The sequence below is a fragment of the Miscanthus floridulus genome, chromosome 9 (assembly GCF_019320115.1).
Source record: "Miscanthus floridulus cultivar M001 chromosome 9, ASM1932011v1, whole genome shotgun sequence".
Lineage (NCBI taxonomy): Eukaryota > Viridiplantae > Streptophyta > Magnoliopsida > Poales > Poaceae > Miscanthus > Miscanthus floridulus.
In genome coordinates this window covers 48,520,859-48,546,475 of record NC_089588.1, presented here as the reverse complement: position 1 = coordinate 48,546,475, position 25,617 = coordinate 48,520,859, and the positions used below count along the sequence as shown (strand labels likewise).

At 41.4% G+C, this 25,617-nt stretch overlaps 2 protein-coding genes and 1 pseudogene across 2 annotated transcripts; 2 read left to right on the top strand and 1 right to left on the bottom strand.

Annotated features, from left to right (window-relative positions):
* The first annotated feature begins 4,210 nt into the window (after window positions 1–4,210).
* On the top strand, window positions 4,211–4,764 carry LOC136482491 (dirigent protein 21-like; annotated as a pseudogene).
* Window positions 4,765–14,550: 9,786 nt separating this feature from the next.
* On the top strand, window positions 14,551–25,000 carry LOC136481885 (flavonoid O-methyltransferase-like protein Os11g0303600). Its single transcript, XM_066479165.1, has 3 exons — window positions 14,551–15,290; window positions 24,360–24,420; window positions 24,707–25,000. The coding sequence occupies exons 1-3, from the start codon at window positions 14,551–14,553 to the stop codon at window positions 24,998–25,000; spliced, it is 1,095 nt and encodes a 364-aa protein (XP_066335262.1).
* Window positions 18,984–22,745, bottom strand: LOC136481884 (uncharacterized). Its single transcript, XM_066479164.1, has 5 exons — window positions 22,379–22,745; window positions 20,451–20,500; window positions 20,061–20,264; window positions 19,845–19,980; window positions 18,984–19,757 (listed from the first exon to the last, which is right to left on the bottom strand). The coding sequence occupies exons 1-5, from the start codon at window positions 22,643–22,645 to the stop codon at window positions 18,984–18,986; spliced, it is 1,431 nt and encodes a 476-aa protein (XP_066335261.1). The 5' UTR covers window positions 22,646–22,745.
* Window positions 25,001–25,617: the final 617 nt, after the last annotated feature.

Below are 25,617 nucleotides of genomic sequence, written 5' to 3'. Positions count from 1 at the left end.
TAGAATCTTTTCTAAGTATCCCTTTGCGATAGTCCTAATACCTCATTTTTATCTATCTCGGTGAATTTTGATTCCTAGAACCAATGACGCTTCACCAAGATCATTCACGTTGAAACTTGAGGATAAAACTTCTTCTTCTCCAATGACAGATTAACATCACTACTAGTGAGTAGAATGTCATCTATTCACAGGATGTGGAAAATAAATCTTCCATTCTTGAACTTCGCATAAACGCTACTAGCCTTCTCATTTTCTTTAAACCCAAACTTTCTTATCATTTCATCAACTCCAAATACTACTGTATAGAGACTTACGTTTAACCCATAGATGGATTTCTACAGGCGGTATCCCATATGTTCTTTTCTTCCACGACAAAACCTTTTGGGTTGTGCCATGTAATTGTTTCCATATAAATTCCCGTTGAGGAATGTCGTCTTTACATCCATCTGATGTAACTCTAAATCATAATGTGCCATTAACACCATTATGATTCTAAAAGAATCCCTACATAAGACTAGAGAGAAAACTCTCATTGTAATCTATTCATTCTCTTTGCTTAAAGCATATTGCCACAAGTCTTGATTTATATCTTTCTACATTCCCTTTGGAGTCACATTTTGTCTTGTAGAACCATTAACAGCCTACTGTTTTGGCTCCATTAGGAACTACTTCTAAGTCCCAAACATCGTTGGTACTCATCGAATTCATTTCAACTTTCATAGCTTCTTGCCATTTAAATGAGTAAATGCTTTTTATGGCTTCTTCAAATGAGGTGGGATCACCCTCTATTTGAATTTCTTTACTAACATAGACTTCATAGTCATTAGAAAATCCGGTTTACTAATTCTTTAAGACCTTCTGGGGCCTCATCTACTGGCACTTTCATATGGGGCTATTGTTGCTCTTCATTTGCCAAGAGGCAATTGATTCTACGGGTTCCTGTATTACAAGATCCTTGTTTACATTATTCATCTTCTTCGAAAAGCCAACATCAAGTGTTGTATAAGTCATACAACATTAACAGGTATTGAGAGATTCGTTGTTTTTTGAATCACTGAAGTGGGCATGCAGTCCCGCTTCTCTTCAAGTCTTAGATCTCTACATACTTCTACATACCATGCTCCCCCAGATCTTCTCATCTTTTCTAAAGATAGCGTATCTTCAAATATCTTATTTTGGGTTTAATCCGTTAAAATTTCATATGGCGCTTTAAGCACCACCTTAACATCTTTGAGACTGACTATGCTATTTTCCTGTCGGAACTTTAAAAGGTCTAGGAATTTAGTTATTTCTCTACTTAGGGGTATCATTGTTGTAACCGTTGTACTCCTCCGACGGTCACATTCATCTTAATTAATCTTTATCTCACTCTTAATGAAGAGTATCTTTCTTAATTGATCTTTATATTTTTCAACCCCTCAAAATATTGCATGAACTTTACTGCCATAGTTTCGATAACTATTTAGAAAGCCTGTAAACGAGGAGACACTTATAACTTACTTCATTCACATGATTGTGTCATGTAAGCAAAGTTATTTCTTGATCCGTTTAGGAGTACACTTTCCTTAATTCACTTTAAGAACTCAACGAGGTCTTTTATTAGCGGTACTTTTACAAGTCACACTTGCATCTTTTCTTATCTTTTGGTTAGTATTGACCATGACTATGCATTTCTATTGTGCCAAGGTCAATACTAGGACAGCATAAGAGCTACCCGAACTTCTCTCGCTATGCGGGATACAAAACAAGTGAATCATCACAAAACTTGTCCCGCCATGCTGGATGGACTAGGATGATTACTATGCCAAAACTTCTCCCCATGCGGGATACATCTATACGAAAACTTAGTCATGACGACTAAAACATTCACTTATACTTCATTTTCTAATTAAATCTTCTCGTTGGTTCCAATTTAATCAGAAAAATAGTAAACTAACAAAAACTGACCTAAACTGGCTTGACTCAATCCTTTTCATTGACATACCTCAGCATTGCAGCCCGTTGGCATGTAGCCAAGTGATATCATCGAATTAAAACATACAGGGTGCTTCTGCATCAATTCTACATCATCGTTGGACAGAAAATAGAATTAAAGCATAGAACTCATAAATCAACTTGAAATACATATAACTACTCTTCAAAATTAAATTCTTCCATTGGTTCGAATTTAATTAGAAGATAATCAACTTCATTGCAGCGAAAAATAAATAAAATACATTCTTTTAGTTTAGGAGCATTTCTTGGTCCTTAACAACTCTCTAAAAAATTCACCACGTTGGTGTAAAATTTTCCAGAGATTTAAACTTCAAACTTAAATTCGTTATAATATTGTCATCATCAACGTTGGTCAGAAAATGACAATACTATAATCTTACTTAAACAAAAAAACCGACTACTCCTCTAATTAAATTTTCCCATTAGTTTCAATTTAATTAGAGGATCAACATAATCATAATTTACTAAACATTACTGCTCTTCAAATTAAATTATCCCGTTGGTTCGGATTTAATTCTAAGATAATAAACATTAAACTTTGCAGCAGAAACTTAAAACATAATTGGTAAATTTTACCCACAGGAAAAATTCTTTTGCTAATTTTCTTGAGCCATTAATCATTTTCCAGGAAATAAATATTTACTGGAAAAAGAAAAATAAGAACTGATTCAATTCTTCACTGTACGCTTGGCCCAGCAGCAAAAGTCGGCCCGGCCTGCTCTGCTTGTGCGCGAGCTGTGCCTCCCAGGCCACAACCTGGGCCTAGGCCGGCAAAGCCGCCCGCTCTGCACGTGCCCGCCTGGGCCAGAATCCAGCCCAATCACTCTGAGCCATTCATCTGAGATCGACGGTCGTCCGCGCTTCTCGCCTGGGTAAAAAACCCACCGTGGCCCCTCCTGTCGAAACCCTAGGATCATTTAGGAGTTCGCTTTCTCTTTCTTCCTCAGCGCCGCGGTGGAGAGCGAGAGCCACAGTAGAGTAGCACCGCCGCCGGTCCCCTCACCGGTGAGCTCGCTCGCCCAAGGTTGAGCGTGCCGCCGTCGAGCGGTCTGGGCAACGGTGCTCTTGACTCCGCATGGCTCCACTCCCTTAACCCTAACCCTAGCTTTATTTCGTTTTCCATCCCTCTCCTCTCCTCAGTGCCGAGTGGTAGCATTGAGCGAAGGAAGCCCGTGGCTGAGGAATGGTGGCACCGTCGCCGGCCCCCTCGCCGGCGCGCACGCTCCCCAATAGGTGAGCGCACCGCCGTCAAGTGGCCTAGCGGCGGTGCCCTAGTTCGGTCGTTCTTCACAGCGCGGTGGCCCTTTCCCGGAGTGCTCCGATGAGTTGAGGCCGGCGAGGTAAGCCACCTCCCTAGCTCTTCCCCTTTCCCCTTGATTCTCTCTGTTTGGATCTGCTTTACTCTTCTTCCCAGAGCAAGTCCGATCTAGGGTTAGGGTTTGGGTCATGTCGGGTTCGGGTTAGGATTCCTGTTCATCTTCCCCGATGGGTTAGGGTACGGGTTGAGTCACTGTTCTTCTTCCCCGACGGGTTAGGGTTCAATTGAACTTTCTGCATCTCTGTTTCTTCCCTCGATTAGGGTTAGGGTTTCAATCCAAAACGGATCGAACCCTCTGTTCCTCTTTCTCTTCGATTTCTTTTTAGTTTTCTACCACAAACTAGATCTACACCCTAGAAAGCCTGGCTCTGGTACTAATGTTAACTCTTAGGATTCATCTAGGTTTAGTACTGAGGGTGAATTGCTTACTGGTTGAATCAAATCGAGTAGCAGTTGACTTGGGACAAGGAGGGAGAGAGAGTAGAGGGGCCATATCTTCAGGCTTGGTAGAGGAGGGAGAGGAGAAAGTAGCCACCACGGCAGCGGGTACGCAGTACGGGTGGTGAAGTCTGGCGCAGTGGTGACGATGCAGAGGCGACGGTGAAGTCGGTGGCGGCTTTCCGTCACTGGCAGCACCCTCTCTTTAGATCAGTTAGGGTTTCTCTGTAGGCGGGTTGCGGCGGCTCAGGTTAACCTCATTCCTTGTACCCGGCCCCCACCTCCCTTTATGGTGCTGTGTGACGGGGGCCCACCGACCATGGAGTGGTTGGGCGTCCCCGATCAAGACGCGGATCCAAGGGATTGGTGGAGATCAAACCAACACTCACCTCATTGCACGCTTCCTTTCATCTCTTCCATCTCTCTAGCACGTACACGACCTCTGTCGCCCGTGCAGCCATGGCCAACGCCAACCGCACCATCCAGATCCTCCTCGCGGTGCTCGCCGCCACCGCCATCACCAACGGCACCGCCAAAACTACTCACCACCTCCAGTTCTACATGCACGACATGGTGACGGCGTCCGCAGGAAGCGCACCAACGGCGGAGCGTTTGGTGAGGGGCGCGACGACGCTGCCGGGCGACCCCATCAACCGGTTTGGCGACCTGTGTACATGATTGATGACCCGCTGACGGAGGGGTCCGACGCGGCGGCGTCCCGCGTGGTCTGGCACGCGCAGGGGTTCTAGCTCTTCGCGTCCCGCTCGTCGGCCGACGGCGGGGCGGCGCTGCTGCTCTCCGCCAACATGGTGTTCACGGCGGGGGAGCACAACGGGAGCGCCGTCGCCGTGCTGGCCAGGGATGCCATCCTCGACGATGTCAGGGAGCTGCCCGTGGTTGGGGCCACGGGCGGCCTCCGTGGCGCCATCGGCTACGGCTTGCTCAGGACGCATGCCTTCAACGCCAGCAGCAACAACGCCGTACTCAAGATCGACATGTACCTCAGCGTCTAGCTAGGCGCGTACGTACGTGCATGTGTTATAGGTGAAGGTATAGTAGTTGCAGTAACTAGTACGGAGTAGTACTCACTACGGCACATGAGTTTGGGTTTCGTGGTCGTCTCTCCTAGATTCGTAGTGTATGTGCTCTTCTTTATGTGAAGTTCTCTTGTGATAAAATAACTTTGTTCAGATTTGTTGAGATGACCCGATAGAAGCTTTACCTAATCTATATCTATATCTATACCTAATACTAAAGAGGTAAAATTTGTGGCTTTTTTTTTCTTTCGTCCAGGCTTCTCAATACTGGGGAAGAGAATAGAAAGAAATACGGGTTCCAGATGTAAAGATGCTAGAGAGAAAGAAAAGGTAAATAGATCGGGTTCATGATGCAAAATGTCCAGATTCGAGTGGGCCTCTTTTGGTGAGCTTTTTTTTCTCAACCTGGACTGAATTCTTGCAGTTGCACCGGCTTTGTCGTGGGCTAGGCCAAGCCCATGCAAGTCTTTTTCCTTTTCTTTCGTTTTTCTCTTTTTATATAAACTAGCAGACATGTCCGTGCGTTGCAGCGGGATTTATATCATATGTCATCTGTTCTAATATATTTTGAAATCGGACTTGTATTGTAGTTGGGACATGCGCTACCTAACTCGCATGAGTACAGTTGATGAGTTTATGTCACGGATGGGACACTTATGTAATTAAGTCTCTAATTTCTAATTCATCACATACTACTGCTCTTAATAAACCCGGCTAGAACTCTTATGCTACAAAAAGTGAAGGGACACATGAACAAGCAAAGACTGCGTGATGGACCAAAATCTGGATGAAGAAATTTCCGTTGCTTGATATTATAGATGGTTGCGCGTTACGACGGAAGAAAAAAACTATCCAATGTTCATACTATTTAACTGTTTGATTAGTTGGATCAACAGGTAATCTAAATATTACAATATAGATAAGTTTTGTTCCTAATGACTTACATCAATGAGAATCTTTGTTTTTTTAACTGTTTAAAGACCCATAACATTGTATTTATTATTTGTTATTAACGTTTGTGAGAAAAAAACAAAAGTCATAATGAGATGTACTTATAGAAGAAACAAATCCGGAACCGGACTGTACCTGTCCTAAACAAATCACCAAGTTCATGGACAAAACACGGACGCGGACAGACTGTATACTGAGTTGATGAGAGGACGGATGAAGCGAAAAAACACAGAAAAGCGTCGGAACGATGTCGAGAAAAACAGAGATAAAAAAGAAGGGCCAAATAAAAAAAATCTAAAATTGTATTTTTTTTACAAACCTTATAACCTAGAATTGTATTGTTTTTATCACAGAGAATGCATATTGTACTCCTATCTCGGTTCGCTACTGCTTTTGAAGGAGCTAACATAGCTGTCATATCTTTTCTTGAAGGGGCGTCGATGGTATGTATGTTTTCTGACCATCCGAGCAAAACTGAGAAGTGGCGAATAGTGATTCACATATCTTTTTTGAATATCTAAAAATTTCCTCAGATACCGGATACGGATTCAGATATCTGAACATTTCTTTGAACATCAGATATGAACATAAGAATGGTGTTGTATCCATCAGAGAATTCAGTCAAATATTAGATTTGAATTGTTCTATTGGATATCCATTATGTGCGCACTTCAGCTCTAAAAAGGTAAATGATGCAGTTTTGGTTAATTATCTTTTTAAAAGTCTATGACGACGTATATGAAGTATGAACTAAGTTCAAAGTCACCTTCACCAAAATATTACAGTATTCTCAAAGCAAACTGAGAAATACAAATAGTCGGTAAATGCAAACTTTCTTTTGCATAAGTTTAAAATTTGAAAATAACATGAGCTATTGACTAAATTTTATACATGTGTTGTATTAAGAATTTATATATTTTTGTATTTGACTTGACGAACAGAAAACATGTGATAGATATTGTGTTGTTGCCTTTACTCAAAATCCGAACAAATATCCGTCAACAACGTTGTCTCGATCCGGTTTGTTTATTCGTATATGTAATGGAAACAAACTGCATTTGTATTCATATCTAATTTAAAAAAATATGGCAGTAAATATTGTGTAACTAATATTCACACACTGCTTTTCGTGTCAGTGCGATATCGACAGGGAAACTAGGAATACTGACAGAAAAAATAAAAATTAGTTTCTCTGTGGGCAGACAAATACTGACAAAACAAAACGACAAAAAATCTATTTCCCAGTAGGGGTAACAATTTTCCTGTCGGCATACCAGTTTTCCTGTTGGTACAGTGTTGCCAGGAAAATTCCTTGCACCGACAGGAGAATTTCTAGACACCAGGTCTAGAACACTATCTCTATCACAAGTAACCGACAGGGGCGACAAGGAAATGTGAAATATTGTTGGGAAAAACTACTTTCATTTATCGTCAAAACAACACATTACCAAATAGAAAATTGAAATTCATGGAACATTCTCAAATTAATTTGGATCATTAAGATAGTAGGAATATTCATTTCACAAATCATATTACATAATGCACACATGGATAGATTCAAAATGATATAAAACAATCCATACATGTGGATAAATTATTAAGTTCAGCAAACAATCTAGCAGCCATATCAACAATGCTGTGTATACAAAGATTTATCCTATCTTGCACTACCCTACTTTGAAGACTTGCATAGTAGGGTTCATCCCATTAAAGAAAACCTACAGTGGAACATTATGCCGTTGGAGATCGTACAGATGTCATGGGAGATGAGACTTTAACCAATGATAAAATTTGTGTTCCTAACATCAGCAAATCACCGTCTTGAGTGCAGATGACAGCAGTTCACAAATAGTACTGAACTTTTTCATCCATTCCTTGACTAGCTGTAAATTCATGAAAGTAAAAGTTAAGAAAAGATGCATTAAAAAGATAGTGAAACAAGTATGTATTTCTAATATTCTGCAGATTGCAATAAGGCATATACAAAATTCTAAGCAGCATATACAAAAGCTCTGACAGTTTGTTGAGGTGACAAGAACATATTTACAGCATATACAAAAGCGCTGACAAGTTGTTGAGGTGACTAGAACAATATACGCCCTGTTCGTTTGGGCTTGGCTGATAAGCCATGACTGAAAGTATTATTGACTGATTTGGTGTGAGAGAAAAATACTGTTCGTTAGCTGGAAAGTACGGCTTATAAGTCAAACAAGCCCAAACGAACAGGGCGATAAACTTATCTCGGTGCTCTCCATGCCTATCTATGATTGGTGCAAAGGGATTACTAGTACAGACTAGGAGCAATCAAATCAAGAATAAATAACAATAAAGTCTCACTGGGTGTGAACGATGGAAGCATTTGTGTGGATGACGAAGCAGTGAGCTAAATCCTGTATATTTTAGATGATGGGAATCACAGACAACTGCTTCCTCGATCCAAAAACACTTCCTCTATCCAGAAATAGTATTTGTCCTCCGTCCTGTTGGTCAAACTATCTTAAGTTTGATTATGGCCCCATTCGGCTTACCCCATATTTGGCTGGTTTGACTTGTTTTTTAGCCGGAACAGTATTTTCCTCTCACAATAATTCAGCCGAAACAGTATTTTTCAGCCAGTTTCAGCCAAGATTCAGACCAGCGAATGGGGCCTATATTTTAAAAAATATTATTAATATTTGTATCTCTAAACAAATTAATTATGAAAATATATTCAGTGATTCTCTAATGATACTAATTACGTACCATAAATATTAATATTTTGTTATATATATTTGATCAAAGTTGTAAATGTCTGGCTACTCGAGAGGTGAGAATGATCCTCTTTGTGAGACAAAGGGAGTACTCCACTACACAAATGATGCCTAAAACTATTTTTTTTACAAACCTTATACCCCATAATTGTATTCTTTTTTGACAGAGAGAATACATATTGTACTCCTGTCTCGGTTAGCTACTTCTTCTGAAGGAGCAAACATAGCTGTCAGATCTTTTCTTGTACGGGCGTAAATGGAAAAAGTCTACATAAACCCCCCAACCTTTGTCGCTGTGTCTACCTCACCCCTGAACTATAAAATTATGTATCGAGCACCCTAAACTTTTTGGAACTGGGTATTTAACCTCTCCTCCTAGTGGTTTTGGTTGCTGGTTTTGCTGACGTGGTGGTTCAACTGGTCTCACATTGACCTGTTGTGTTTGGGGCCACGCGTCATATAAAAGGGCAAACAGATGGCGGCGCTCGAGGAGGCGCTGGCGGAGGCGTGCCAGGGGCTCGGCGTGTTCTGCCCCGCCAACCACGGCGTCCCCGCGCGCCACTTCAGACTGGCCAAGGTGCTGTTGCGTGACAAGCACGCGCAGACGGGCTACTGCGCCGTTCCACCAGCAGCCCGCGCCCGCTGCCGCTGCCGCTGCCACCGCTAGGCGTCCTGCTCCGCTGCTCGACCTTGCGAGGGCGACGTATGGAGCATAGGAGGCGTGTGTGGCATCTTGGATCTCGCGCATGTACGGGGTGGGGGCAGTACAGGGCAAAGTACGGGGCTCGACCTCTCGTATTGTGGCAGATGGCACGTACGGGGCGACCTGCTAGACCAGCTTCGACGCACTGCAGGGCCTTGGCGTGGGCTAGATGGCGGCCTACCACGCGGAGCGCGATGCGCGGCGTCCTGCGGGTGTGCATCCTGGATCCGCGCAGTTTGCGCTGCCGTCTGCGGCATCTTCGTTAGCGAGCACCCCCTCGATTGATCTGCTTCCACATCTTCGGCCTCTGCCTCGACAATGGCGCTCGTGGGCCGGCTTGCGATTGCCAGGTCACGCACCCAAGTTTCGACTACCACGTCAGTAAAACCAGGAGCCAATACCACTTGAAGGGGTTAAATGGGCGGTTTGGAGAAGTTTAAGGTACTGAATCTAGATTAACAGATTGTTATTATTATTTTCAAGCACCGTAAAGTTTCTTTATAATTAAGACCAGTCTCTATGAGTATATGTATTTAATAGGTTGCTACATAAGTATTTTGATGTGATGGCAACATTTTTAAAGAATAGAGAAGAATTGGGTTTCATATAAATGAAACTCCCTTTGCTTGGTTCTGAACTCTAGATGGGTTATGGAGTTGCCTATCAAACAATAGAATGGAACCGTGCGTTGAGAATGGTTATTTCGTTTATATTTTATTGCACTCTATATATTTGATATTATATTTTTGAAAATAACGCTACGAAACTCTACTGAAATTGACCTAGTCAAAAGTTGAATTGTTTTAATTATGCACGCAGGCGAGGAGTAGTAAATTAAAACTGAAGTTTACCAGCTCAAAACAAATGTTGGTTTATTTTCTTTCCGGTGTTTATATAACACGAAGACATGGACTTGGTTGATTTGTCGTCTGCCTATGCGGTGCCATCATGCAGTTTATTAATTTCCACGCCAAACACGCGCTCCATTTTTGAAAGCAAAATGGCAGTCATTTTCACTAGCTCAACAATCCTGACCCATCACCATTGAATACAAATGGCAGCCGTCACTATCTCATCACTCCTGATCGATCCATGACGCCATTAAATACAAATCGCAGTCATCAATTGCTTATCATTTCTCACCTATCAGTCACCGTGTCCCCTGCCTACGAGACACACCATGTTGCACGCCCACCGCGTGCTCCATGTGGTAGCCGACTGGTAGGTGTGAACATTAGTTACACAATATTTATTTTTGTATTTTTCTTTGAAATTAGATAGGAATACATATGCGAATATGTTTCCATTACATACGATTAAATATGTATTATCAAATATGTAACAAACTTGATCCAGAAAACATCGATCATGAAAATTTGTTCGGATTTTGAGTAAAGGCCACAACAGAATTATATAAATTATGAATAAAACACATGTATAAATTTTAGTAAAATTGCTCAAGGCATTTTCAAATTTTAAACTTTTGCAAAAGAAAGTTTGCATTTACCGACTATTTGTATTTCTCAGTTTAATTTAATTATATTATAATATTTTGGTGAAGTTGATTTGAACTTAATGTTTGGTTCGGCATTTTATAAAGCTATTCGATTACATGGGGTAAGCAATCTTGTTACACACCTTTGGTTCAGTATTGTCGGTAATCAGCTATCGCACAATTGGATACCGGACTGAGCTAATTCCGCCTGCTAGTCGGTGTTTTAGCGCTTCACGATACCGCTGCCTTGAAGAATAATGGAGCACTCTGGGCGTCATTCTCCTGTGCAAGCAGCTCTCCCTGTCTCGTGGTAACGGTGGCAGGTCCTTCAACCACCACGATACTGAGGGAGGGATCCTCTCCATCAGGGGTGGAGCCAGAATTTGGTCAGGGTCGGCATGGAACCAACAACAATCATTTATGATGAAATACATATAGAACAAGAGCGAAGAGAAAGTTAAAAAACTAAAAAACACTGAATATTATAGGAAAAAAGAAACAAAATTAATTAGCTATAGATCTATGACCTTCACCTGATCAATCTAATTCTTAGGCTAGAAAATGAATCATGGTAATAACAAGAACAAAACAGATAATGAACAGGAGGGCTAATCCTAGATAATATAGATGCTATATTGGAGATCATTTGGGAGAGAGAAAACAAGCAAATCATTAATTAAAATTAACTAGCTAATAAGATATGTACGGTAAGAACGACTACATGTTTGGTACGCAATAATAAAAAACAAAAAAGGTGAAAAAATAATAGAAAAACCTAATTGTTAATTTATAAGATACTATTAGAGATTAACATAGAGGGAGGACAAGAAATCACCGCACAAATAGTATCATTAACTAGCTAATTGCATTATGAAATAGCTAATTAAGAATGTATAATATAGAGTGCATGGGAAGGTTGGGGGCGCCGGCCCCCCTCAGCCCCCCTTCACTCCGCCACTGCTCTCCATCATCCCACCGGAGGCACTCTGTGGTGGCGGTGGCGGCAGTGGCGGGGCACCAGGTGCCCATGCTAGCAACGCCTAGGGGTCCTGCTTCCTGCAGCAGCTAGATCGAAAGAAGCAAGTGCAGACCTAGAGAGCATCAACCAGATCGAGAGGATCATCTGATACCGTTACATTTCAAAACCAAACAGAGATCGTAATGATTGATCCCATCTCTGATCACAGTGCAACCTGGTTTCATTACCATTTGCGTTATCACAGGTTGAATCAAACACTATCTTCATACTTCATATATCGTCTATATACTATAAAAAAAGATAACCAAAACTACATCATTTACCTTTTTTGAGCTGAAATTCATCTTCGGCTTGCAGTGTGCACATAATGGATATCCAATAGAACAATTCAAATCTAATATTTTACTGAATTCTCTGATTGGATATCTGGAGGGGCATGGATAACACCATTCTTATATTCGTATCTCATTTCAAAACAAAACTACCGAATCCATATTCGGTATCTGAGAAAATGTTTATATATTCAGAAAAGTTATTTGAACCAATATTCACACCTTCTTAGTTTGGATTTATCCATACCATTTATGCCCCTACAAGAGATGATCTGAAAAGCTATGCTAGCTCCTCCGGAAGAAGTAGCAAACCGTGATACAATATGTATTCCCTCTATCTAGAAAAGAATGCAATTCTAGGGTCTAGCATCTCCAATGGTTTCCAAAACCCACTTCCAATCATGAATTTTTAGCAAGATTGAAAAAAATTACTCCCCAACGAGTCCCAATCTGAACTCCCAATCTATCCACACGGGAAAACGGATCCAATTGTGCGCAATATATGTGCGTGTATCAATCGGCCAATATAGAGGTGGAAGGATGTGGTGAAGAATAAGGGGTATGATAAGGTTCCCAATGTAAATATTTAAGAGAGAGAAAATATAAAAGTAGTTAGGGTGATTTCCAAATAGTCCGGGATTGCTGATGCAAAATTATATATCTTTTATATTTTAGAAGTGAGATTTTGGAAACTATTGGATAAACCAAACAAATGTACTCCTGATGTTTTTAGTCACAAGTAAAAATCATGGGTTTACCCAATAATTCCTTTGGGTTTGTTCCAAAAAGAATACAACTTGGCATTGCAGGTGTAGTGGAGTAGTTATATGTGAGTCCCATCATCTAAAATACATTATCTCGCTGCTTCCTCATCCACACAACTCCTTCCATTGTTATTCACAGAGTGAGATCTTAGAATTGTTTATTCTTGATTTGATTGTTGCTAGTCTGTGATGTAATAATCACATGTTTCACATAGGCATGGAGAGCACAGACATAAGGGTAGTTTCACCTTGCGTTCCAAGAGTATCATTTTTTCCTGGGCGGATGGAGTATATAAGTCACCTATTGCCCAAAGTATCTTTGAAATTAGATATGAAGACAAATGCCAAATTGTTTCTATTACATACGAATATATATATGTATCAAATATAAAACAAGCCGGATCCAAACAAAGTTGGTCATGAATATTTGTTCGGATTTTAAGTAAAGACAACAACAATATCTATCAAATGTTTTCTGTTCGTCAAGTCAAGTACAGAATTATATAAATTATTATGGATACAACATGTAAAATTTTTAGTCCAATTCCACAAGTTATTTTCAATTTTTAAACTTTTGCAAAAGAAAGTTTGCATTATCGACTATTTGTATTTCTCAATTTGCTTTGAGTATACTATAATATTTTGGTGAAGTTGACTTTGAACTTAGTTCATACTTCATACATGGTCATAGACTTTAAAAAAGATAACCAGAACTACATCATTTACCTTTTTAGAGCCGAAATTCATCTTGGGCTTGCAGTGCGCACATAATGGATATCCAATAGAACAATTCGAATCTAATATTTGACTGAATTCTCTGACTGGATATCTGGTATGTCATGGATAACATCATTCTTATATGTTCGTATCTGATATTCAAAACAAACTATCTGAATCCTTATCCTGAGAAAATGTATAGATATTCAAAAAAGATATCTGAATCACTATTCACCCCTTCTCAGTTTCGGTTAGATGGTTAGAAAATATCCATACCATTTACGCCCATACAAGAAAAGATCTGACAGCTATATGTTAATTAGCTCCTTTAGAAGCAGTAGCAAATCATGCTAAAAAAAGAAGCAGTATCAAACCGAGATAGGAGTACAATATATATGTATTCTCTCTGTCAAAAATGAATACAATTCTAGGGTATAACGTTTGTAAAAAAAATACAGTTTTAGGCATTATAGGTGTAGTGGAGTACTCCGTCCGTCTCCTAAAAGTATAGTTCTCACTTCTTAAGGAGTCAATCGTTTGCAACTTTGACCAAATATATATAATAGAATATTATTTTTTATGGTATATGTAATTAGTATCATTGGATAAAATCATTGAATACATTTTCATAATAAACTTATTTAAAGATACAAATCCTAATAATATATATATTTTTAAATATAGTCAGCACGAACCCATAGCAAAAACTCTTTTTGGATGGAGGAAGTAGGTATCCGTAAGTCCCATCATCTGAAAATATACAGGATTTAGCTCACTGCTTCCTCATCCACACAAATGCATGCTTCCATCGTTATTTCTTCTTGGTTTGATTGCTGCTAGTCTGTAATGTAATAATCACTTTGCACCAATCATAGGCAATTAGGCATGAAGAGCACCGACATAAGGTACATGCGTCTATTGCTATATAGTATAGTACTGAATTACTGCTGACTAGTTTTTCATCTTGTGTTCCGAGAGACGGATGGAGTATATAAATCCCACATTGCCCAACGTATATCAGCAGCACACACATACAGAAGCACTCTAGCTAAAAGTTTGCTGCGCAGAGCAATGGCTTCTCAGGCTTCCAATGTAGTCCGCCCTAGCGACGCCGAGCTACTGCAGGCACAAGCCGACCTATGGCGGGTCAGCCTCTCCTACCTGACGCCCATGTCACTGAGGTGCGCCGTGGAGCTTGGCATCCCCACGGTGATCCACCGCCATGGCGGGGCTGCCTCACCCGCCGACCTGGTCACCGCGCTGTCTCTCCCCTCCGCCAAGCTGCCGTTCCTTCGTCGCCTGCTGCGGCTCATGGCCGTGGCGGGCGTGTTCGCTGTCGACAAGACCACGGCGGAGGAGAGGTACTGCATCAACCCCGTGTCCTACCTCCTGGTCGACGGCATCCCTCACGAGGTGCACATCAACCACACCTCTCTGGTGCTCGCCTGCACCTCGACGCGCTACCTCGAAGCAGCGATAGGGTTAGCTGAGTGGTTCAAGAAGGACGTGGTGACGCCGCCATTCGAGGAGCTGCATGGGGCGGCTCTGTTCCATGAGAGCTTGGAGAGCCTCGACCCAGATTACCACAATATGGTAAATGAAGGCTTGGACGCCCACGACAACTTTGGGATTGAGATCGCACTGCGGGAGTTCAGGGACTTGTTTGAGGGGATTCAGTCGATGACCTACTGCTGTGGTACCTCTGGTGATGACAAGTTTGCCAGGGCCATTGTCAAGGCCTTCCCACACATAAAATGCACTGTGCTGGCCCCTCCAAAGATGACTGCCACCAAACCGGCTGATGGTGTCATGATAAACACTACCCCAGCCAACTTTTTCCGTGACGGCCAGAACCGTCAGGAAAAATAGTGTAAACCGTCAGGGATTGTTTTCCGTGACGGCAACCGTCAGGAATTGGCCGTCAGGGATTGACTGTCAGGGAAGGTGAAGTTTCCCTGACGGAAACCCGTCAGGGATGTTTCCTGACGGCTGGGCCCGTCAGGGGAAGGTCTCTCGCGACGGTTCATGGGCATACCGTCAGGAAATGTTTCCTGTCGGGTACTAAACCGTCAGGGAAGGTTTAAACTTTCCGTGACGGTTGTCTAACCGTCAGGAATTTCTCAAACTTTCTCTGTCACCCATCAAACCGTCAGGGAAACCTTTTTCCCTTCCTCTCGGTTACCTACCGTCAGGAAAGGTTTTGTCTACTCCTGACGGTATAGCTTTGACAGGAATTCATTTTTCCCAAAATACAGCTTATTAGAGCCATTAAAAATACTTTCAACAGCAACTAATTGCAGCAATATTACAAAGTCATTGAACCATTCATTTACATTACATTCCATGGTCTTCCAATATCATTCAAGTATTCACACGAACACTCAATCCAAAGCTGCATTGCACTTACTGCCTCCTACTTGGCCATCTAGTTAGGTACAGCTAGCATAATTTGAAGTACAGGATCAGCCACATGTTCAAATGGCAGTTTCATAACAGGAACCTATGAAGGCGATATATAGCTCCCAACCAAAATAGGCATCTAGCATCTATTACTTTAAGATGACATGCCATGACCCTTGAGGAGGCAATCTGCTAGTAGGTAGCTGCTATCTCACAACCAACATACCTCTGTTGCACAACATGTCCTTCAAACAGCATGCTGGTTGTTGCCTTGACCCTTGAGAAGGCAATCTGCTAGTAGCTAGTTGCTCTCTCAACCAAAAAATGCAGCTTTGGTGGCAATGTGCTGCTGTTTCTTCGCAAGCCTGCATGCTCTGAGTAGGCATTATGCAGCTGCTACTTCACAACTAGCACCCATGCTTTGAATAGCAACAAAATCCACTTTTGTTGCCCTTCTAACTTGCTGGTTGTTGCCAAAACCTGTAGTCTGATGAACAAAAGACTACGGCTCCAAAAAAATACTTCCTGCCATCACACAAATCAATGGCCATCGCTATTGTCCAGGTTGGCTGACGCATGAGAGGATCCATCTATAGCCCCTCCCTACATTCAAAATGAAAAAATTGGACCGTTCATGAGAATATGTAGACCAGATAAATTGTGGAAATGATTAACTTTGAAAGGAACATATCTATATGTGGACCAACATCAGGCACTATGAAAAGATGAAAGATGCTAAATGTTGCGGCTGCTGGTTCATGTTATTTGGAATGGCCAAGCAATACATCAATTTCAGTAAGATAATAATTATTCTTCATATTAATCAATATCAGCCCCAGCCCCCAAGTTAGTGCAATGTCCATCAGCCCCAACCCCCAAGTGAGTGATAAGTGTAATGATCAGACTTGAGTAGCAGTAGTTCAGATATTACGTGCATGGCTGCTAGTAGACAATGTGATAACTTAATATGCATCAACACTTAAGATTTAATCTCACCATCTCATTTTCTTCTTCCTGCAGTAGTTGAGGTGGTATCTCTATCTGTACTTTGCTAACAATGAGCTGCAAGTGAAGAATTATTAGTATTGCAATCTGACCTTCAATTCCATTGCAGAGATAGTGTACCAGAATAGAATTGTACCTCAAGTAGACGAGCATTACGCTTCACATCTCGAGTCAATGCAGCATTTTGTTGAGCCAAGGCCATGTTTTGTTGAGTTAACTGACCAACGGTTGCAACTGAATGCTCATATCTTGCAAACAGATTCTGAAAAGCCCTTGAGGTTGTTGGCCTTGTCCCACTTGCCTTAGCAACATCAATTATCATAGCCTTCTTCACAGCACCATCTCCTATTGCAAGACGACCATGGGCCAAGCCACCACCAATCTTGTATGCAATATGACCATCAAAGGGTTGCTCTTGCCAGTTATCTGGGTATTTTTCTTGTAATGCCTCATTGTAGGCATCCTAAAAACAACACAAGTAGTTAGCCAGGAATTAAGAATGGAAAAGCACATAAGTATATAGAAATTCTGCTACATACAACAAGTTTCTTTGTCTGCTGAGGAATTGGCCCAGCATTCCCATTGGCATCACAATTTTTAACACCAGATCTCATGCAGCAGAAAGCATTTGTTACTGTGCCTTTCGTAGGTCCATACTTTGCTCCCTTCAAGGCATAAAAAGAAGTGATCAATGTTTTTTTGAGCATGAAATGGCAGGTGCTCTGCCTTTGCATTAAGTAGAGGTGAAAAGAACAGGTACAGATAAGTTTAAATGCTGGTTATACTTTCTAGCTATGTTCAAATGGGAGTGATCAATGTTAATGCCTAATAAATAATCAAAGTCATTCAGAAAGAAATTGCTTGTGATAAAGTAGATTACCAGAAATTGTTGAGTCTCAACTAATGGCCTAGAACCACCCCTATTTTGAGCGCCATCAGGATTTTTTTTCCGAGAATCTTGCCCAAGCTTCCTTTTCTTCAAGTATTCAGCAGAGCACCAATACTTGCAAAGGGACTCCCAGCATTCATCAGTGAACCAATCAGGCTTACACTGCATGTACTCTTCAAAAGTAAGTAACTTAGAAGATGCAAATGCATCAGTCTTTGGGCTTTTAATGATCTCCCGATAGTAGTACTTGACAGCATCTGGACGAGCTTGGTACATCATATTCTTGCATTGATTGTGTGCATATTTCTCAAATACACGGTCTGCTTCGTCTTCAAGTTCTTCAGGAACTGAATATATGCTCTGCACAAGAAACAACCATCAAGCATACTGCAGTGGACAGAACCTAATTCTTGTGCAACATGAAAGAAGTGCAATGGCAAAACTTAATTCTCACCCAAAACTCTTGTTTCACACGGTCAGCTGGTGTTTGACCATCATTCCTTACAATGTGCGAATAGTGGGACCATTTGCTTGCATGATATTTGAACTCACAACCATCTCTAGTAGTCCCTTTGATGATTGGGGGATATTCTTTCTTTAAAATCACTCCAAGGATGGGGCCTTTCTTCATTTTATCATCAATTGAGTAGTTAGCGTAGCGGAATTGGCTGCGTCAATCAGAAAAGTGAATCAAGGCAAAAAATGGATTAGCAAGTTCTAACAGTAGCATTGTCCACACTAGGGAGAAAAAAATAGTGGTCACATACTTGTCACCCTCAGGTATTAAGGCTATCTGACCATTGCGAGGCTTATGCGGTTTATTGCGGCCCCTTATCCTCTTTGCTTCGGGGGGCTGACTGTCCACGTCATTTGTGACGTCACTTGACCGTGGTCGCCTATCCGTCCGATGATTGAACGACTGCATCTCCTGCCACAAAAAAATGTTACAAAAAGAAGTACAAGCTGTAGAAAAACAAAAACTGCATACATAAGATACATAGCAACACAAATAAGATGCACATAAAGAAACTAAAACCGTCACATTCTCATACAAGATACATAGCATCACACATATAAGAAACATAGCAGGTACATGAGTCCAGATTTGGATAGAAATAGAAATTAAACAACAAGATACATGAGTCCAAATTTTAGATAGAAATAAGACTTAAACATTAGTACAATAATTTCAGAAATACAACAATCATTTTTAGAAATCCTCTTCTTCGTAGCAGTCTTCATCATAGGATTCAGCATCATCTTCGTCGCCTTCTTCATCACTTTCTAATATCTCTTCCTGCTCTGGAGCAACAGTTTGCTTCTCTAGCTGTTCCAATTCTTTTGGATCAGTTATTTCATCTGAGGCTAATGTGTCAATCAATTCAATGTCACCTAGATCGATCACAAATGTGCCTTCCAATCCATCCTCTTGGAAAAATGAGATGTCATTTGTTGGCCCTTCAGTTTCAATGGAATTATTGTTGATGTCGATTGGAGGCAAACGATCTCTTGGTGCCACATGGTACACTACCCACCAGTCTTTTAAACTAGGGTCGTCACTAGCATATGATAGATAATAAACCTGTGTAACTTGACTTGCCAACACAAACGGTTCAAAATTTTGAAGCCTAGAGCTATGCTTCACTTCCACCAGACCAAGATTTTCAGTTCGCTTAACACCCCTAGAAGTCGGATCAAACCAGCGGCAATAAAATAAAACTAGATCAAGTTGTTCCCTGCCTTCCCATGAAATTTTAATGATGTCTTCAATAACACCAAAGTACTCAAGAGCATTTCCATTGTCATCAGTACACGTCACACAAACACCACTATTGGTTGTAGCCAATCCTGCCCGCTTACTCTCATACTTCTCAGACCGAAACCTATATCCATTCACATCATAGCAACCATAGGAGGACACCCTTTTGCGAAACCCATATGAAATTTGACGCAACACATTGTGAACACTTGATCTGATTGCACACTGCAAACAGTTGCATTTCATTTATTAGTGTTTATTACGATTTAAATAGGAAAAAAAAAACTTGCTAAAATTGAGTTGTGACATTACTATGTTTTTGAACCAATCAAAGAAATTGGGGCCTCTATTTCTGCCACGTGTGCCTTTCCAACCATTTAATCTTAAGTTACTAATATCCCGTGCACTTGGCTGTGAGCGACCCTTCCATTGTTCATTATCAAATTCTCTACAAGGACATATTTGACATTGTTACAGTACAAGTATCAATCAAAAAATAACTTTGAACCATATAAGTAGAAGGCATACTTGAAGAAATCATCCATTTCAGGGATGTTAGTTAATATGTATAGGGCTGCTGCCTTTGACTGTTCTATTGTGAGGTCACGAAAACCCAGTGAGATGAAGCATCTACCAATGTGTTCAAACAGTTCAATGCCACAATCCCTTACAGAAGTTGAGCCAGCATCATCATATCTAGGTGTTTTATTTCGAACAGAATGTACATTAGATCTAAAATACAGAGAGAGAAAGTTTGTGGCCTCTTCAACAAGATAAGCCTCAACAATGGAGCCCTCAACTCGAGCCTTATTTCGGACTTTGTTTTTAATGCCCAGAATATACCTACATGTTAAATTCCATTTAGTAAATCCAATAGGTACCATACTAAATAGATGAAAGGGAAAGTTTTTGGTTCACCTCTCAAATGGATACATCCATCGATATTGGACAGGGCCTCCTAATAATGCCTCATCAGCAAGATGAATTATTAAGTGTTGCATTGGATTGAAGAAACCTGGGGGGAATATTTTCTCTAGTTTGCAAATAAGCACTGCTATGTTCTCTTTCAATGATAATATTGAATCTTTGCTGATTTGTTTAGCACACAACTGCCTATAAAAATAACTCAACTCTGCCAAAGAAGTCCAAATACCTTCAGGTAGAAACCCTCGAAATGCAACAGGCAGTACACGCTCAATAAAGATATGAAAGTCATGACTTTTCAAACCAAAAATCTTCTTTTGCAGCAGATTAACCCCACGCCTAATATTAGCAGCATACCCATCTGGAAACTTGAGTTCTTGGAACCAATTTAGAATTTTGATCTTATCATCCTTATCTATACAGTATGGGGCCCTTGGTCTCTGCCACTTCCCATTCCTTTTATACAAATGAAGAGATGGACGGTCACAAAGCAGCTCTATGTCTTGTCTAGCTTTCACATTATCTTTAGTCTTATCTTTAATATCAAAACATGTGTTCCAAATAGCTTCAGCCACATTTTTTTCATTATGCATCACATCTATATTGTGACGAAGCAGTAATTTAGTAAAGTAAGGAAGCTGCCAAAGGCCACTTATATATTTCCAGTTGTGTTGTTTTCCATATTTGTCTGTATCATCGACCAGTCTGTATAGCTGATCCTTAACCTCCACTCCGGTTAAACTCCTAGGGGGTCCTTCATGTACTACCTTGCCCTTGCGAAACGCATTTGCTTCGTTTCGAAAGGGATGATCTATAGGAAGAAACCGCCTATGGCAGTCAAACCATGTAGCCTTAAGGCCTTTCTTTAATCGATATGCATTGCCCTCACACATGCATTGTGGACATGCAAAAATCCCATGGGTGCTCCATCCAGCAAACATGCCATATGCTGGAAAATCATGTATTGACCATAAGTATGATGCTCTCATAGTAAAGTGTCGCTTCACCGAAGCATCATATGTTTTTACCCCAGCCCATAAATTTAGCAATTCATCTATCATAGGTTGTAGCAATACACTTAGTTTGTTTCCAGGATGTTCTGGTCCAGGGATGACCATAGCAAGGAATATGTACTCAGGCTTCATGCAAACACCAGGAGGAAGATTATAGGGAACCCAAAAAACTGGCCAACAAGAGTAAGAAGCTGCATTCAATTTATATGGTGTGAATCCATCAGTTGCAAACCCAAGTCTTACGTTCCTAGCATCTTCTGCAAAATCTGGGAAATCATCATCAAATTGCTTCCATGCCTTGCCATGGCATGGATGCAACATTTTTGTAGACCTTGCGACATGATCTTCTTTGTGTGAACGCATTAGTTTTGCTGTGCCCTCATGTGCATATAATCTTTGTAACCTATCTGTAATAGGCAGGTAGCGCAACACTTTACGTGGAACCTTGTTTGATCCATCCTTATAGCGGGAGGTACCACATATGTCACACGTATCCTTATTCTTGTTATCTTTGTAGTATAGCATACAATTTTTTTCACAAACATCAATTTTATGGTATTGCATGCCAAGGCCCTCTAGCAGTTTTTTGGAACGATAGAAATCTTGGGGGATCTTAGAATTAGGGGGAAGGAGTTCATGCACAAGGCCCACATAATTATCATAACATGCTACTGACAGATTGTACTGTGATTTAATGGCCAATAGACGAGCAACAGTAGAGAGCCTAGAGTGCAAGGTTTGGTCATGTACTCGCTCATCTGCACTAACAGCCATTCTATAGAAAGCTTCAGCAAAACCAGTTGGTGTTTCCTCATCTAATGGTGGGTGCCCACCAGCTAAGTCAACAAGCATATCATCCATTCGATCCGTCTCACCAAATCCCTCAGGCTGTACCTCTAAACCAATCACATGTTCATGGTTTTCCCGCCTCTCTCCATGTGATGTCCAAGTTTGGTAATTTTCTTTGTACCCATTGTGGCACAAATGCAACTCTATCTTAGGCCTTTTATGCCTGAAATAATTCCGACACATGGCACAAGGGCACTTAATTGTATCAGACTCAACTAATTCAGGGATTGAGTAGGCACGATCCAAAAACTCATTTGTTTTCTCAACCCATTCATTCGTTGGCCTACCACGCTTCCAACCACTATACATCCAGCCACGATCTGCCATATCTTATCTGCAAACTTATGAGAAGTTTAGAACTACTAACCAGCTGCAAATCAAATTCTGTGCATACAATTCTGGAAGCAGTTGTGGAATGGCAACAAGAACAACCAATGAGATCAGCAGTCAGACACCTGTTAAACATCGAATGAAAATATCAGTCATTGCTAAACAAGAAATGTACAAAAAAAGTCAGTTTTTTAAATACTAATACAGTGCAGAATCAACAACATGATTTAACCCATTTTAAGAGATGGCTATAGAGAATGACAATGGAATTAAGGAGCGAAGAACTAACCAACCATTTCAAGCAAACCAGAGATATAATAAATAGAGCAAAATCCGGTCACAAGTCATATCACAACCACAATACAAAGGACGGAATCAATCAGATTAAATGACAATACAATTCTATTACCGTGCCAGTAAGAAAGTAGCAGACATGAACATAGGATAGTATACTGAAACGAAAACTACACTCCAAATGTTTTAACAATGCCAAAAAATTCAGATAAGTTATAGTACTATTGAGATTAAGGTTCATTGAAAGAAACGCTTACCACTAAATGGTAACTCCCAGTGTAGCCAGAAGCGAAATGGCAACAGCAATAGCCTCGAGTCAACTTACCTGTTACAAATTTACAACTTATGTATGTCCGACAAAACCAAAGAAGAAATACTGTATAGCATGAATCGATAAAAATCTGAGAGGATGAACTAACCAACTAGATCTTCACTGGACAATCACTAGCAGAAATTCCAGGTCGTCAATAGGTGCTTAAGAAAATGTCTCTCAGGCCATGATTCACCTCTCCCACTTCTGTACATGCACAGCACAATTTGCTTCAGGCCTAAAAAGAAAAGGAAGAAATCTCCACAAGCAGTTGGGGTGATAACAGAACTATCGTGAGTACCTGGAATCACAGAGCAAGGGGATGAACTTGGATTGTTGATGCAACTTATACCAGATCTGTGAGATTGAAGGCAGCCACCTTTTCCACCGTACACATACAAGCAAGAACGAATTTGCTTTAGTAAAAAAAAGGAAAATTCCATCGAACACATACAAGCAACAACAGAATTGGTGGTACCTCGTACCTGGCTTCTGGACGTCGTGGGGAACGGCGTCGGGGCTAGGGTATAGGGGCGGGGGCGACGAGTCCGGTGGCTGACAGCATGGCGGCGGGTGGCCGACGGCCGGTGGCCGGCGGCGCTAGGGTTTCTAGGCGCCGGGGCTAGGGAATAGGAGAAGCAGCGACTGTTCTGGTGGCTGAGGACGGCCGACGGCGGGCGGGCGGTGGCGGGCTGCCGGCGGCGGCGGCGGCGATGCTGGGCGCTGGGTGGGGAGAGGCAGGCGGCGTCGCTCGATGCGGCAGGCTGGATGCGGCGCGAGCAGGCTGGCGGAAAGGAACCCGAGGAAAATAGATTGGGGATGGAGCCGGTCACGCGGGGCTGTTGGCGCGGACTGGACGCGCGCATCGGAATTTTTTGTCAGAATCCCGCGCGCTCGATCTGCTCCTCTCTCTGTTCTGTGGGCCAACAGCTGCGGTAGCCCGCGAAAATCATCTGTATGGGCTGGCGACGAGCACCCGTGACGGCAGGAGAAACCTTCCCGGACGGTATACAGGTCACGTGGGGGATGGTTTTGTGCCTCTGACGGGAGACGTGCAGCCGAGGGGAGTGGGCTGGGCCGACGGGAGAAAATGTGTCTCCGGTAGTGAAACTATGTTGAAGGTGACATGTTCAACTTCATACCACCCGCTCAAACTGTGATGCTAAAGGTAATAACCTGATTAGATTCCATTTTAATTATACTGTGGCTTGGCTACTCAAAATTACATGAATTAATTCATTCAAACCATTACAATTGCAGTATGAAATTGAACTTTAATTTGAACCACTACCATTTTCGAACACACCTAAATGACAAATCTAAGTTTTCTCACTTTAATGTTTATAACTTGCAAGCTCAAATAAAGCTCTAGCCTGAATGTTCACTTCATGATTCAATTACAAATCATTGCATAAGTGTGTAACTGTGTGTCCAATCTATGCATGATATAATAGCTTGTGCTGCACCACTGGACTGATGAGGACAGCGTGAAGATCCTGGCTCAATGCCGGAAGGCGATTCCTTCACGAGAGGATGGCGGAAAAGTTATCGTTGGTGATATTGTGATTGACTACTCTGAGCCTATGTTGGAAACTCACCTCTTAATGGACATTGGCATGATGACCATGACAAAAGGACGCCAACGGGATGAAAATGAATTTCGTGAGATCTTCATGAAATCAGGGTTCAGCGACTATAAGATTCTAAAGAAATTTGGAGCTCGTGTTGTCTTCGAAGTGTATCCGTAAGATTGCACCTGGGATTTTTATATATTGTGGGTTCTGGCTTGGCATGATGATGTCCTAAATAAAGAGGGTGTGCCCCTAGAGTATCCATGGATCATCATGGACCTAAGCAGATAATCTTGGTTGTTTTCGTAAGATTCTCGTGGAATTTTCCTTTGGAAGAATATGGCAAATAACCGCCATCTAGATTTGGCGTTGGATTCTATGTACTTCGCACCTGCTTTGTTACTTTCAGTGTAATATCCGGTATCATAATATATTCTTGCTTACTACTATGTTGATGCAATATATATTTTTAACAACTAAAATATAAAACCACGATGGAAATGTGCTTCTAGCCGCTTTCCATATCATGCTGTAGCAATTCAAGCAAATTTCCATCTCACTACTACACAAAGGAGATATCATGCTATCAACTTAGGATAGTTGAATAGAAGTAACCAAGTTATTTAGGTACACCAATAGCGGAACAATATTATACAACTGATTGACCCCCTATGGTTTGTCTCCGTACGAACTCGCTCGAAATTTATCAGAGTTAACATGCAGCTCATCTCGGAATCGCCCGTTCCAAGGTCTACTAGCCTTCGGTGGAGTGAGCATTGGTTCAAATCAACCGA

Bases quoted from the DNA above. Each gene is read 5' to 3' on its own strand.
- LOC136481885 (XM_066479165.1), top strand. From the start codon at position 14,551: ATGGCTTCTCAGGCTTCCAATGTAGTCCGCCCTAGCGACGCCGAGCTA. The intron at 15,291-24,359 runs GATAAACACTAC...TCTCCGGTAGTG, and splicing joins AAACCGGCTGATGGTGTCAT to AAACTATGTTGAAGGTGACA. The intron at 24,421-24,706 runs GTAATAACCTGA...ATGATATAATAG, and splicing joins CTCAAACTGTGATGCTAAAG to CTTGTGCTGCACCACTGGAC.
- LOC136481884 (XM_066479164.1), bottom strand. From the start codon at position 22,645: ATGGCAGATCGTGGCTGGATGTATAGTGGTTGGAAGCGTGGTAGGCCA. The intron at 19,981-20,060 runs GTATGCCTTCTA...ATGTCCTTGTAG, and splicing joins GAAATGGATGATTTCTTCAA to AGAATTTGATAATGAACAAT. The intron at 19,758-19,844 runs GTAATGTCACAA...AACTGTTTGCAG, and splicing joins TTGATTGGTTCAAAAACATA to TGTGCAATCAGATCAAGTGT.